Genomic DNA, 13,753 nt, shown 5'->3' on the forward strand with positions numbered 1-13,753 from the left:
ATATTAAAAAGAAAAGGAGACAGAATTCCTCCCTGACGAACACCATTGGTCACTTGGAAGGGAACAGATGTTACATTCCCCATCTCACTCTCCTCGTCTGATGAGAGTACCAATACACCAAGATTCTAATTAAAAAACCAGGGACCCCACTTTTGGACAATTTCAAAAATAATTTCTCATGATTAACACGATCAAACGCTTTAGAAGCATCAATGAAACACAAGAACATTGTGGAATTTTGCCTATTATATTTATCTAACATTTCTTTCAGTGCAAAAATACAGAAATCAGTGCCATGATTTTGTTTAAAACCAAACTGGTTATCAATAGACAGGACATACCTCTCAAGTCTACACAATATAACTGTCTCCAGCACTTTGGACATAACACTGGCCAAAGCTATTGGTCTGTAATTATCAGAGCAGTTCTGCTTCCCCACTTTATCTTTAATAACTGGTACTAGCACAACAGAGAGCATCGAATCAGGTTACTCTCCATGAACAAAAAAGCCTGTGTAGCACATAGCCACCAAAGGACACAATTTCTTACTAGCAAGTTTAAGATGTTCAGCTGTAATATCCAGTCCACAGGCCCTATTATCTCTTAACTTCAATATTGCTTCATAGACTTCAGCAGAAGTGACAGCAACATCATCATTAAACTCTACATTATTCACTTGGAATGGATAACTCCTTACACAGTTTAACAGTTCATAATATTGTTTCCGCCATAACTGTGAAATGTCATCAGGACCACTCACTCCATCTATATTAAATGGAAGAGATGTTTTGCAATTATTAATAGTTTTTATTTCTTTCCAGAAGTCACTAACATTATTTGTTTGCAGCTTCCATGCCAGTGAATCAGACCTCATAGTGTTTTCATTCCTTTTAATATAACGAAGTGCATACTTAAATCTGGCATTAGTGCATTTCTTGTTTTCAAACAAAGGGCCATGTCTGCTTTTGCCTGCCTCAGCCCATTTTTTATAGGCATATCGGGCCTCAGCATGGAGCTCTTCTACATGATCCTTCCAACCTGGCTTAATATTGCACACTTTTGTCCTATATTTATATAGCGGCCTGCTCGAAATACTGAGAGACTCCACAGTAGCTTCATACATGGTACATAAATCCTTACAGTGTTGTACATTCTTACAGTTCATCTCCCGACATAATAAGGCATTTTGTGGGAGCTTAATACCACCCAGCAAAGCATCAGAATGATTGACATATTTATTAAGATCTTTCTCAGACAATTTTGACCAACTTATTTTCCCTACATCAATGTCATTATCCACAGGCAACAACACCGGTAAATGGTCTGTGTTCAACACCATAAAAAAGGGTATATGGTCCATTGTAGCCAGATCATAATCAATCTTCATCATATCGATGGAGTCATGGGCATCCACTGTACAAACGCAGTGGTCTAGCCAGGAAGTGGAATGCCAAGCCTCGCTGATATAAGTATAACTATCATTTGGCAATAGTGCCTTGCTAGATAAAATCAATCCACCATCTGTACAAAACTGCATTAAATGATTACCAAATAAAGATCATATATTATAGTATTTAAGGTCTTAAATATTGATCTGTTTCTCAACCACACCTATCATATCGCTTCGGAGGGTATGGATTTAACCACTGGAGTCATATGGATTACTTTTATGCTGCATTTATGTCCTTTTGGGAGTTTCAATGTTCTGGCCGCCATTCACTTGCATTGAATGGACCTACAGAGCTGAACTATTCTTGTAAAAATCTTAATTTGTGTTCTGAAGAAGAAAGTCATACACATCTGGGATGGCATATGGGTGAGTGAGTAAATGATGGAGAGAATTTCTATTTATTATCCCTTTAAATTGAAGCCATTTTTCTTTCAACGTGTTTGCATAGTTACTGCATTTTGCCTTTGTAGGGCAGAATGGCTCTCTTGTCTGTCCAAAACACTCTTTATGAGGGAGAGGTTGTGTTGTGTGAATGGGCAGCTGATAAAAACATTACAGTTTACGGGACTATTGTATGATTAATGCCGACAGCAGGCGCAGAGTCCTCTAGCTTGCCGTGCCTCTGCATCCCAAGCTAATAAAAGTTTATGGAGTGTGTTTATGCGGCCCAGGTCAGGTGGCTCGCTGTAAGCATGGTGCTCGCCTGTCCACACACATGACACACACTTCCTGGCAGTCTGCATGCAGCGTGAAATGGAATTTTCTGGAAGGGAGGAGATGGACTGGGCAGGGTGAGGCGAACAGGCACTGTGAGAGGGATCATGAAGAGACACAAGTGCCAGTCTTATAAGGGCAACAGGAAAAAGCGTGAGGAGGAATTCACTGCTTTACCTCCAGGGTCAACACATACTCATCACAGCTAAACGTGCTGTTTTAGCTGTCTGCTGTAGCTGCCATATTTATGGAAAAAGTGAAGCAGGTCAGAGTGGTGTGAGAGTTTGTATGTGAAGATATATTTAATCTTGAAATATTTGAACAGTTATAGATATTTTATGCCATTTTGATAAAAAAGGCTCTGTGACATCTCAGTTGTACTATTTTATTTTATCACCCAAATTCATTAAAGGAATATTCTGTGTTTAATACAGGTTAAGCCCAATCAACAGCATTTGACTGCTGTGTGCATTTTTGAATTGTAACCAGTAGCAGCTAATAAACAAGCAAAAATATATATATATATATAGAGAGAGAGAGAGAGAGAGAGAGAGAGAGAGAGAGAGCAAATAGTTTTCCAAAAAATGGATGCCCACATATGTGGACAGCGGGATTAAGTTGTGAAATTTTAAGTAATACCAAGCTAAGGAAAATCTATAGATTTTTTTTCATCAGATATTTTATTATGTGTCCAGGAGTGATTATTCAGGTTTTTGACATTACAGCTGATTTTCTATAAAGCTGAATAAATAATTCTGATTAAAAGTTATGGCCAGCATCATCAAATCACTGGCAACCATGTTAAACAAAAATGCATGATAAATTCTGAATCTATGTACTGATTATTATTGTCCCCTGTCTGCCAAACATGTTGAGTTGTCCAAAAATCATCTACAGCTTAAAACTAAACTTTTGGTCGGATTTTAGGAGTGAATGCACTTAGCTGCATAGAAAGCTATAGGATGCTCCCTTGCTCCCTATTTAGTGAATGACTTTGTGTGCTGTCTGTCTTCACTGGTCTCAGAACAGTTCGAAATGCACCTTATTTTCATCCTAACTCCATATAAAGCCTCTGAAAGCAACTTTTTTTCAGCTTTTGCATGAATACATTTATTCTCAATGAGAAAATGCATAGTAAAAATAAAGGAATGTATTTACTTGTGTTAATGAATAGAACCGAATTGTACAGTGATAACAAAATGTATATTAAAATGAAGCTAAATGACTCACAGATATAGTTGAAAATTATAAAATTACTAACATGGGGGGGCCTGGGTAGCTCAGTGAGTAATGACGCTGACTACCATACCTGGAGTCGCAAGTTCGATTCCAGGGTTTGCTGAGTGACTCCAGTCAGGTCTCCTAAGCAACCAAATTGGCCCAGTTGCTAGGGAGGGTAGAATAACATGGGGTAACCTCCTCGTGGTCGCTATAATGTGGTTTACTCTCAGTGGGGCACTTGGTGAGTGTTGCGTGGATGCTGCGGAGAATAGCGTGAAGCCTCTACACGCGCTGTCTCTGTGGTAACGCAAACAAGCCACGAGATAAGATGCACGGATTGACGGTCTCAGATGCGGAGGCAACTGAGATTCGTCCTCCACCACCTGGATTGAGTTGAGTCACTACTCCGCCACGAGGATTTAGATCGCACTGTGAATTGGGCATTTCAAATTGGGGAAAAAAAGGGGAGAAAAATAAATTACATGTTTTTTCATCTTTTGAGAGAAATGGTCCCATTTTCCACATATGTGGACTCCATGTTTGTCAGCGTGAAAAAATTTATGGATTATTTTAAAGAAGCCTATCAAACGAAACAAGAGATGCTACTCTTTACAACCAAACAGGTTTCAATAAAAAAAGCTTAAAGAGTTTTCTTGGTGCTGCAACAGTAGGAGCACTTCCTGGAAATCAACGTCATGCTCACAACAGAAGTGAATGAGGCATGTACATCAACATGAAAATACACAGTTTTTTAAAAGTAAAGCCACAAGATGGAAACATTATACCTGCTAACATTGTTTTAGTGTTTACTAACCACAAGTGTGTAAAGCTAAATCCAGAATTACAACTTCGTTGTTATGAAGATGTAACGGCAGTAAACCCTGTAATCTGGTAAATACTGTATCACTGGAAAATACTCAAAAATCATGTTAATGCATATAATGTTTACATCTTGAGGCTATGCTTTTGAAACCATGTGTAATTTAAACAATTATGGACTTGCCCCATTCACTTGCATTTTAAGAGCTTTATTGTAACCCTGATTTTGGCTTTTTTATTATAAAAAAAAAAAAGGGCTGAGTTAAAAAAAAATTTGTGGCAGTCAACATTATGCCACACATGCTGTTAATTGAGCTTAACTTGTATTGACCATGGAACATCTCTTTAAAAAAGCGTTTGCATCCTAAAGAATAAAACAACCTTCTTTCTCTTGTTTCTAACAGAGGATGCTTTGAGAATGCACAACGGTCCGGCCAAGAACAGATACATGGAGCAGAGTTTCCATGGCCTGAACCCCATACTCAATATTCCGGTCCATCTGGGTCAGGTGGAGGCTGCTGAGCACAACGCAGGGCTCACAGCGGCCGAACTGGAGAGCTGGGTGGACAGTCTAGTGGGCGAGGTTTGGTCAGCTGTGGACGTGTGCTCCACAGGCCCCAGTGGCTGTCCAGTTATGCAGACTTGCAGAGAAACAGCATGGAGCTCTCTAAGCCCTGACCCAAAGTCCCTGCTAGGCCCACCCAGAGCCAACGGACGAATCAGGTAGCAGCATTCGCTGCTCTGAAGACTTGCCTTCTTTTACAACATTTTTTAGGTCATTTTTTATTTATATTCCAGCATCGCTCATGTGAATTTGAGCAAAATGCCCCATTGTCCAACACAAGACCAAGTGTGCGCTGGGACGTTTTTGCAAATTATAAATGTGCACCTTCTGGCTATTTTAAACTCTGTGTGCTCTAGTGATGCGAGTGCTGTCACGCTTCTCTCTATTTTATTTATTTTGGTTACTGTGATTGAATCTTTGTTAACTGAATGCAGCAGATGATGCTGCTGATGAATGCTGGAATTGGGATATTAAGCACAGAACGGATTTTAACACTGGTTGAAAGACCAAAAGGTATGTTTTTTGTAGTATGCCTCTGTATTTGAAAACACAATCACTTACACCTACCTTAAATATAGAATCAGTGTTTTTCAACCTATACCTTTTTACACCGTTTCTTAAAACCCAGATATTACATTGGAAATCAAGCAGTGATGTGTATTTAATGTAGTCTGGATCTTGTAATCTTTTACCCCACAGTTTCTTTGTTTTTATGTTTGTTTGTTTTAGGCTTTCGAGAATGTTGCAATACCTGTCCATGTTGGCATCTGCCTAATTTGGCTAGCTTAAACAAAGTGGCAGATTAATTTGCAGCAACATTCTGTAAATTTTTATTGGAAGCACAGCCTTTGATGACATGTAAAGAATTTTCACCTTTAGTTACATTATTTGCATTAAGCACTGTTGTTTTTTTTTTATCCTGACAGTACAGTTCAACCCTGCTAAAACGACTGGCTTATCCAGCATGCAGTTCCCATGCTGGTCTAGGTTGGTTAATGTTGTCTAGTGCAATGCAAACTAGTTGATCAGTACGGTCATTCTGATGAAGCTGGTTAAGCTAGTTGAAAAGCAAAGCACAACATAAGTTGGTGACAAGCAATGCTGGTCTTTACAGCAGGAAAATGGGCCACAATCGCCTATTGAGAACTACTGCCTTATTACAACCATTATTTTAGATAATATATAATTGTCTTGAGCCCAACATTGCAGGTTCCAGAAGTTTAGGAAAAAACACTTTGTCAGCCTTTCACTGGATTGAATGCAGTCAAGTAGGCAATTAAAGTCTGTAAACCCCCATAAAAAGTCTCCTTGTTTAAAAGGAAAACTTGCAGGAACTTTGTAATAAGTTATTGGTTGAAAAACATCTGTTTTGAATTAATTTTGAGCTTTTGACAAGTAGAGGAGGTCTGGGCCACATTGCCACAATTCTTTAGGCAAGAGAGTCTGGAGTAGCATGTGCTCTCGAGTCAGAGACTCTCTGAAGTGGCAAATTATTGACGTTTTCCCATATGAGCGTGCTGGCAATCTGAGTTCTGTCTGTATGCTGTTCCCCTGCAGGCTGCCAAAACTTGAAATGGAAGGTGCCAGCTGTGCTGGCACACTGAGGAAAATATGGAATTTCTCCTAAATTTTTATTGTTTTATAGTTTTTTCCTTTTCCCCTAAACAGAGGTACGGTTGAGGGTCGTAAGTTGGCTATTTATTCATGTGTTTATATTAATGAAATATTTTTTTTAGTCAATGACTAATGTCTATATGCTGTTTTTTGCAGCTCATTCAATACCTTTTGTAAACAAGCTGCCTTTATTTACAAAGGCGATCATCCCAACCATTTTACTATAAACACAAGATGCGCTACTAGTATGGGCGTTAGTAAAGACCCTTTCCGCCCCTCCACCTGAGGTCCAGCTGTTCACTTCACAAACATTGAGCTCAACTGGATGACTGATCTTAAATGACCTCAAAATGTCCAGTCATGCTGCTTGCCATATCTGTAGTCTTTTTCTACAAGCCCATGTTTGGTACTTTTACCATGTTTCCTTTAAAATGTGTATGAACAAAGTAGCACATGAGCTGGACTGGTTGGTAGTATCCACACCATGTCGACACTGGATCCAAAAGTTCCTGAGCTCAGTAGCTTGGAGGAGGCCTCAACTGAGTTACGTTTGGACATCACATTTTCCAGAATGGGCTGTCCGGATTACTCGTACCCATAATAATTAAAGGGTAACCTCTCGGATCTGACTGTAGTGATGTATTTTTAATGGGGAAGTTCACTTTTTTTTAGTGATTGCAAGCTTGCAGGACTATGAAGTTTGCGTTTGACCAACATGTTCTCCATTTTTACAAACCTTTTATGTTTTTACATTGAAAATGTATGACTCAATATTTAAACTGGGCTGGTGTGGTTTGTTGCACTCTCTCATTTGAGGAGCACATCTCCTTGGGACTGTGTAACCCTAGCCTAGCCATTATTTTCAGATTGTTATCTGGTCCTCAGAGATTTGGTGTCCAGCCCAGGGTGCACCAACAGTGAAATGTCATTGTCGTCATGTGATCCAAAGGAGGCTGTGACCTGACATTTTTAAATAAAGCGATCATTCATATGTTCCCAGCGGGGTGCAAAATGGGAATGCATTGTTATATAAATTTTTAATAGAGTGTCTAATGCTTGTCTAAGTGGTGTTACATCAGTACTGTACATGTGTGAAAGTGCAAATTATTTGATATTCTTAAAAAGAGAGAGAAATTATATAAATATATCTATTCACTTATGTCTCATTGACTTCTGACTTAAGATCTTGGCTTGTTATTAAGAGAGGATTCAGCCACTGTATAGTTGAATCAAATATTCAAACTCAAATATTAAGAAACAACTTATGCTTAAAGGTGAAGTGTGTAATTTTTCAATGTTAAAATACTTCCTTCAATCCCAGTTTAGTGTACAAAGACAAGATAAGCCATTCATATGTTTGCCTCCCAATGAGCCATGTTTAAAGAAATGTTCCAGGTTCAATACAAGTTAAGCTCAATTGACAGCATTTGTGGCATAATATTGATTACCACAAAAATACATTTTGACTTGCCCCTCCTTTTCTATAAAAAAAAGCTCAAATCTGGCTTAATGGAAGTGAATGGGGGCCATTTTGTATGGTAAAATACTCACTGTTTCAAAAGCATAGCCATAAGACATAAAGGATATGTGTATTTTAGTATGATAAAACCACACTTTCATTGTCCTCATTCACTTCCATTGTAAGTGACTCACTGTAACCTTGATTTTTTTAAAGAAAAGGAGGGACGAGTCGAAGTATATTTTTGTGGTAATCAACATTATGCCACAAATTCTGTCGATTAAGCTGAACTTGTATTGAACCTGGAACATTCCGTTAATAAAACGCGAGCTGAACTAATTTGTGTAAATATAACCAATCTTACGTAACTTGTTGCAATTAAATATTTACATTTGAATGGATTTATGAACAATTTATGATTCTTTGGTGTGGGGTACATTTCCATTCGTGGAAACCTGTTTGAAAATGGTAATTATATTATCACTTTCGCTTGGCGGCGCTAATGGTGCCGAAATTACACACTTCACCTTTAAGGTGATCAGTGTAGTAGGCGGATCAAACCTCAGTCGCAAGTACATGAACATACCTCTTTTTTTCACATTGCTTACAATTTCATATGTCACATTAAAAAGATATTTATTACATCATGACAAACATCTCATTACATCACTCAGACATCTCTTATGTGCTATAGCTATTTTGTTAGGAATGACAATGTAAAGTATTTTGTAATGAACCGATGTTCTCAAAGTATTGTAAATAACCTTAAGTTAAAAAAAATCAAAGTGGCTCAAGTCTTGGTGTGGTGTTGAGTGGCACTGTAAATTCTCAAATGAAAATATGGAGAGTGTGTGAAGGGCTGTACTAGTCTGAGTGTGTGGTTTGTTTTCAGCTCTAAATGAACATTTTTTGCCTTTCAGAGAATCTCATGCCAGATTGTTATTCTTTGTGCTGGAATGTTTTGTTGAGCAACTGTTGCACAATTTCTTTAAAGCACCCTTGATCTCTCCAATGGGAGAGGACCTCTGTGCCTTAGCTGTTGTCCTGGATCTCCCAACCTTCTGTCTGTAAACATTAAACATGTCATCTCTGTATCTTTTAAATTCTCCACAAAACCAAAAAACTGCTGTTGTAAATGTCTTCTGTATCAGTGTTCATTTGGTTTTGTTCTTCTTTTCTTTATATGGAATCGTTGAATAAAATCTCCTTTGTCATCTCATTTCTGCTCATCAGATAACGTGCTTGAATATCATATCACAAACATGATACTGCCCTGCAAAGCCAAAAAACAGTAACTACAAGGGAAGGGAAATCGGAAGAAATGTAACCATTCTGGTTCCTTTACGGTTCCATTAATGATTATTGTAGTACTTTTGAGAAACACATATTTGCAAATATGAAATGCAATTCATTTGAATTTACTGCACTCAGCAATCTGTTACCAAATGATGAGATAATTTTAGAGTTTAATAGAATATATTCTTGCAAAAAGTGTTAACAGACTTAGTAGCTAAGATATTTTATTCATTTGTATAAAATACCTCTAATTTCATCAAAACTTGTAATGTGTATCTTTAAAGCTGTAACTATTAGTAAGTGATTCATAGGTTAAATGTTTTGAAAATTATTGTATTTGTGTACTGTATTTGTGGCACTATGAAAATTTCCCGTTTGTTTAGAGTGACACATATCAAGAGAGACAAAAACACTATTAATTTCAAGTCAGATATGACAACATTAATGATTTGCAGATCAGTAAGTTTTTGATTTACTAAAAAGAACAGGCTGATAAAAGTCATTCATTCGGTAGGAAGTGCAGATTGTTTCACACTGTAGATTCAAAAGAACCAACTCAAGAATAGAGAGTGGTGGTGGTGTAGTCGCTGGTTCGATCCCAAATGTCACCGCTATTGTGTCCTTGAGCAAGGCACTTAACTCCAGGTTGCTCCGGTGGGATTGTCCCTGTAATAAGTGCACTGTACAGACAGTGCACTTGGATAAAAGCGTCTACCAAATGCATAAACGTAAGAATAATTAGTTCAGGAATCGGTCTACACTGGTCATGCTGTATGTTTTGCACTGTAGATTCAACATAACAGCTATTAGTTCTGGAATAGGACTGCACTGTTTCACACTGCTGATTCATTAGCAGTGTTGCCAAGCTGCTGAGTGGAAGCAAGAAACACTGTCAAGGTACTTTAGAGCGGTGTCCCGTCCAAATTGGTGGAAGAATGCATGGTCGAGAAACGTTAACAGAATCGAAGGTCATGAAAATAATTTGGTTCTTGAATTCCGATTCTTAATAAGTTGGTTCCTCACCCTAATAACAACACATTTTGTCAAAAAGTATTTATAACTGAAATCGGGTCTCTTAGACTATGATCTGTCCTGTGACAGATATGTCTGGCTGCACTATACTCAGATTCAGATTTTTTTAAATCCACATTTGGCAGAACAATCCAAATATTTTGAAGCCATTTCCTCCATTTAACTGTTGGTGTAGTTACTGCGTTTTGGCTTTGTAAAGCAGTATAGGCAGGAAAGCCATCATTTGTGAGGTATCTACCTCTGGCACAGTCACATTAGCAGTACACAAAGCAGCTCATGTGTGACGCGCTGCACCTTAATGCTTATACAAACCTCCCGACACGCCAGTTAAGATGAGAATCTGAGGGAGTGTTGGTGCTGCGGGTGAGATCTGTTTTCTCTCTCCCTAAAGCTGTGTGTGGTCCCCCGAGGCTGATTCCAGGACTCCCCACATCCCTCTATCCAGGATCAAAGAGCCACTTTTAGCCTGTCGATCTTGTGCTGCTTCAACCGACTTACTGAACAGGAAAAGGTGGTCTAATTAACAGCTAGAGCGCCTACACCTGTCTCACCTGCAGCATGGAAACACAGCTGCTTTCTTCTTAGTCACATCTGTCTATCACTACTCTGACGATGTATACTGAATAAATTCTGCAGGACTAAATTGTTACTGATACGGCCACTTAATTGTTGCCATGCCACCTAACATTTACAGCCTTGCTATCATACTTTCGGACAAGTTCATGCTTTCTTAACCAATCCTTGCCAATTTTAATGCAGACAGCAAGATAATTCGGTGATGAATCACTATATCTCTAGAAAACAATGCCATGCAAGCAAATTGCTTTAAACTTTAAAAACTGAAGGGCCATCTTCTAATCTAATCTAAATCAAATAGTTTTCAAACAATATTAGTGAAGACATGGCCTTAGTTTATACCCTATTCACCTTATTTTGCAACGTGGAAGTAGGAAAGCTGCTGTGTTTCCAGCAAGTGTGACAGAGTTCTGCTGTCATTGACTGCAATGTAAATAACTAGGAAGATAATTAGACCAGAATTTAGTGATATGACAACCACAGGATGTACAGCAGAGTAATATCCTAATGTCGGATACTTTTCTAATGTCAGCATTTATAGTAAAAGTGTAAGAAGATCATTAATATGTCGCTGTGTGTTGTTGTATTGAAGAGACAATAATAAAATCTGCTCTTTACCGAGAGCATGACGATAGAGTTTTTTTAATGTCTCCATGTAAACCTCCATTCATATTTATTTGCAAAACCTCAAATGATGCCTATTTATTTATTTAAATGGCAATCAGCATCTGATCTCTTATTCATTCTGCCTGTGCAACAGTGTGTGATGAGAACATTTCAAAATGTGATAAACAGAAAACTATTTGCACTACAAACCAATAGGTTTATGATAATAATAATTAATGGTAATAATATGATGACATATATTGCAAGCCTGCAATATAAAGAAACATAATGTAGTATTTTTTAATCGCTAAAATAGCTGGTGGTGGCTAATACCGGAAGAGGTCCACATTCAAGGTGGATAATGGCGGCGCCCTTGCTAAAAAATAAGGTGATATCGTCAATGAAGTTTCAATTAAACGCAATAAGTTAAGCTCAATCAGCATTTCTGACATAATGTTGAAAACCACAAAAAATTTGTTTGAGACATCCCTCCTTTTCTTTAAAGAAAAGCAAGAATCAAGGTGACAGTGAGGCACTTACAGTGGGAGTTGATGGGCATGTGAGTATTAAAGCAGAAATGTGAAGCTTCTGTTAAAACTTGTGTATTATTTGAGCTGTAAAGTTGTTTAAATAATACATTTCACTGTCATTGTAGGGTCCAATTGGACATAACTTTACACAGAAACGGTTAGTATGTGGTTTAATCACATTAAAATCATGCAAACATGCATATTCTTTTCGTCTTGTGATAATGCTTCTGAATCAGTGAGGTTTTTTACATTGACGGATTGGCTCCATTCACTTCCATTGTTTGTGCTTTGTCAGCTATGGAAGTGTTAAGTACACATTGCACATCACCTCTGACTTTCATAGTATGTGTGAAACGCCATGGTTAATTGTGATCCAATTAATGTGTATACATGCTGAACAAATCCCAAGAACAATAGTTCTGTCTTAAAATTCTAATTTGAGTGGGACTAAAGTGGTAACATGACATTTTACAAAAACAAAACTATTGTTTTGGTCCGATGGATGTAAAAGTACTGACTGATGCATAACTCTGATATGTTATTGCAGAGAGAATTAATTTTAACAAAATAAGTTATTTTATTGTTATGAGTGGATCATTCAGTCGATTAATTCAACATTGGTGCACTTTGTCAATTGTAATTATTTATTTTTGTCTAGTTTTTTAATCATCAAATCAACTCAGAGACCATTTGGGATTTTATAATGGACCACTTTTGCGAGCCACTGATCAAGACCATGTAACATAGCTTAATCTTTTTGCCAGTTACTTAACTTTAATTCTAGTGTTCAAAAGGTTGAGAACCATTTGACTTAAGCTAGGTTTAAGTGAACTCACTAAATAGATTTTTCTCAGAAATCAAGCATTGAAGCATCTGTACTGCTTCATCTTGGCATACATGTCCATGAGGACGTTACACTTTGTCCTGCACACAGCAGAGACAGATGACACAGGCACTTAGCACGACATTTATTTAGTGTGTCCCTAACAAGCCAAAGCTTTTCTTCCCATCTCTCTCACAGCACTGTTGTGTGCTAAGCTGGACGTGTCTCTGGACGTGCCATACCACAGCAGTCCCAGGCCTCCATTAGGTCTTGGTCATTTGAGTGCAATTCCAACACAGCACACTAATGCACCAGCTCTCAGGAGTGCAGGCCAGCCGAGAGCCCGCTGCTTTCAGCCTGTAAAAACTAGAAACAAGTACACACCACCACTTTACACTGCACACATCCCTCTGTGCAAGGACCACTCATTTTACTTGACCTGATACACAAAGCATATGGCTGTTTTGGGGTGAATCTGGAACAGCTATAGTTGTTAAGTCTAGAAGGGTCTAAATACACTGCTGTATAATGGCATCTTCTCTAACATGTTTATCATTTGTCAGCAGTGTGAGAGCCAATGCAAAATCATAATTTACATTTGTGTTTGTGGGCACAATCCTACTCTGATTATGCTTAAATAACAGCTTTATGCTTTAATAATGAATTGACAATGTGTGTGTGTGTGTGTGTGTGTGTGTGTGTGTGTGTGTGTGTGTGTGTGTGTGTGTGTGTGTGTGTGTGTGTGTGTGAGCGTGTATTTATCACTTTGTGGGTACCAAATGTCCCCATAAGGATAGTAAAACCCGAAATTTTTGACCTTGTGGGGACATTTTGTCGGTCCCCATGAGGAAAACAGCTTATAAATCATACTAAATTATGTTTTTTGAAAATGTAAAAATGCAGAAAGTTTTCTGTGAGGGTTAGGTTTAGGGGTATGGTTAGGTTTAGGGGATAGAATATAAAGTTTGTACAGTATAAAAACCATTATGTCTATGGAAAGCCCCCATAAAACATGGAAACACAACTGTGTGTGTGTGTGTGTGTGTGT

General features: G+C 38.1%; 1 protein-coding gene across 1 annotated transcript in view; it reads left to right on the forward strand.

Moving 5' to 3' along the window:
- Nucleotides 1–9,053, forward strand: part of xylt1 (xylosyltransferase I) — a 96,753-nt gene extending 87,700 nt beyond the window's left edge. The window contains exon 11 of the mRNA XM_052133137.1: nt 4,609–9,053. Within this exon, the coding sequence (XP_051989097.1) occupies nt 4,609–4,931 (323 nt within the window). The 3' untranslated portion in view covers nt 4,932–9,053. The remainder of the gene's footprint in view (nt 1–4,608) is intronic.
- Nucleotides 9,054–13,753: the final 4,700 nt, after the last annotated feature.

This window comes from Xyrauchen texanus, chromosome 8 (assembly GCF_025860055.1).
Source record: "Xyrauchen texanus isolate HMW12.3.18 chromosome 8, RBS_HiC_50CHRs, whole genome shotgun sequence".
In the NCBI taxonomy this organism is placed as follows: Eukaryota; Metazoa; Chordata; class Actinopteri; order Cypriniformes; family Catostomidae; genus Xyrauchen; species Xyrauchen texanus.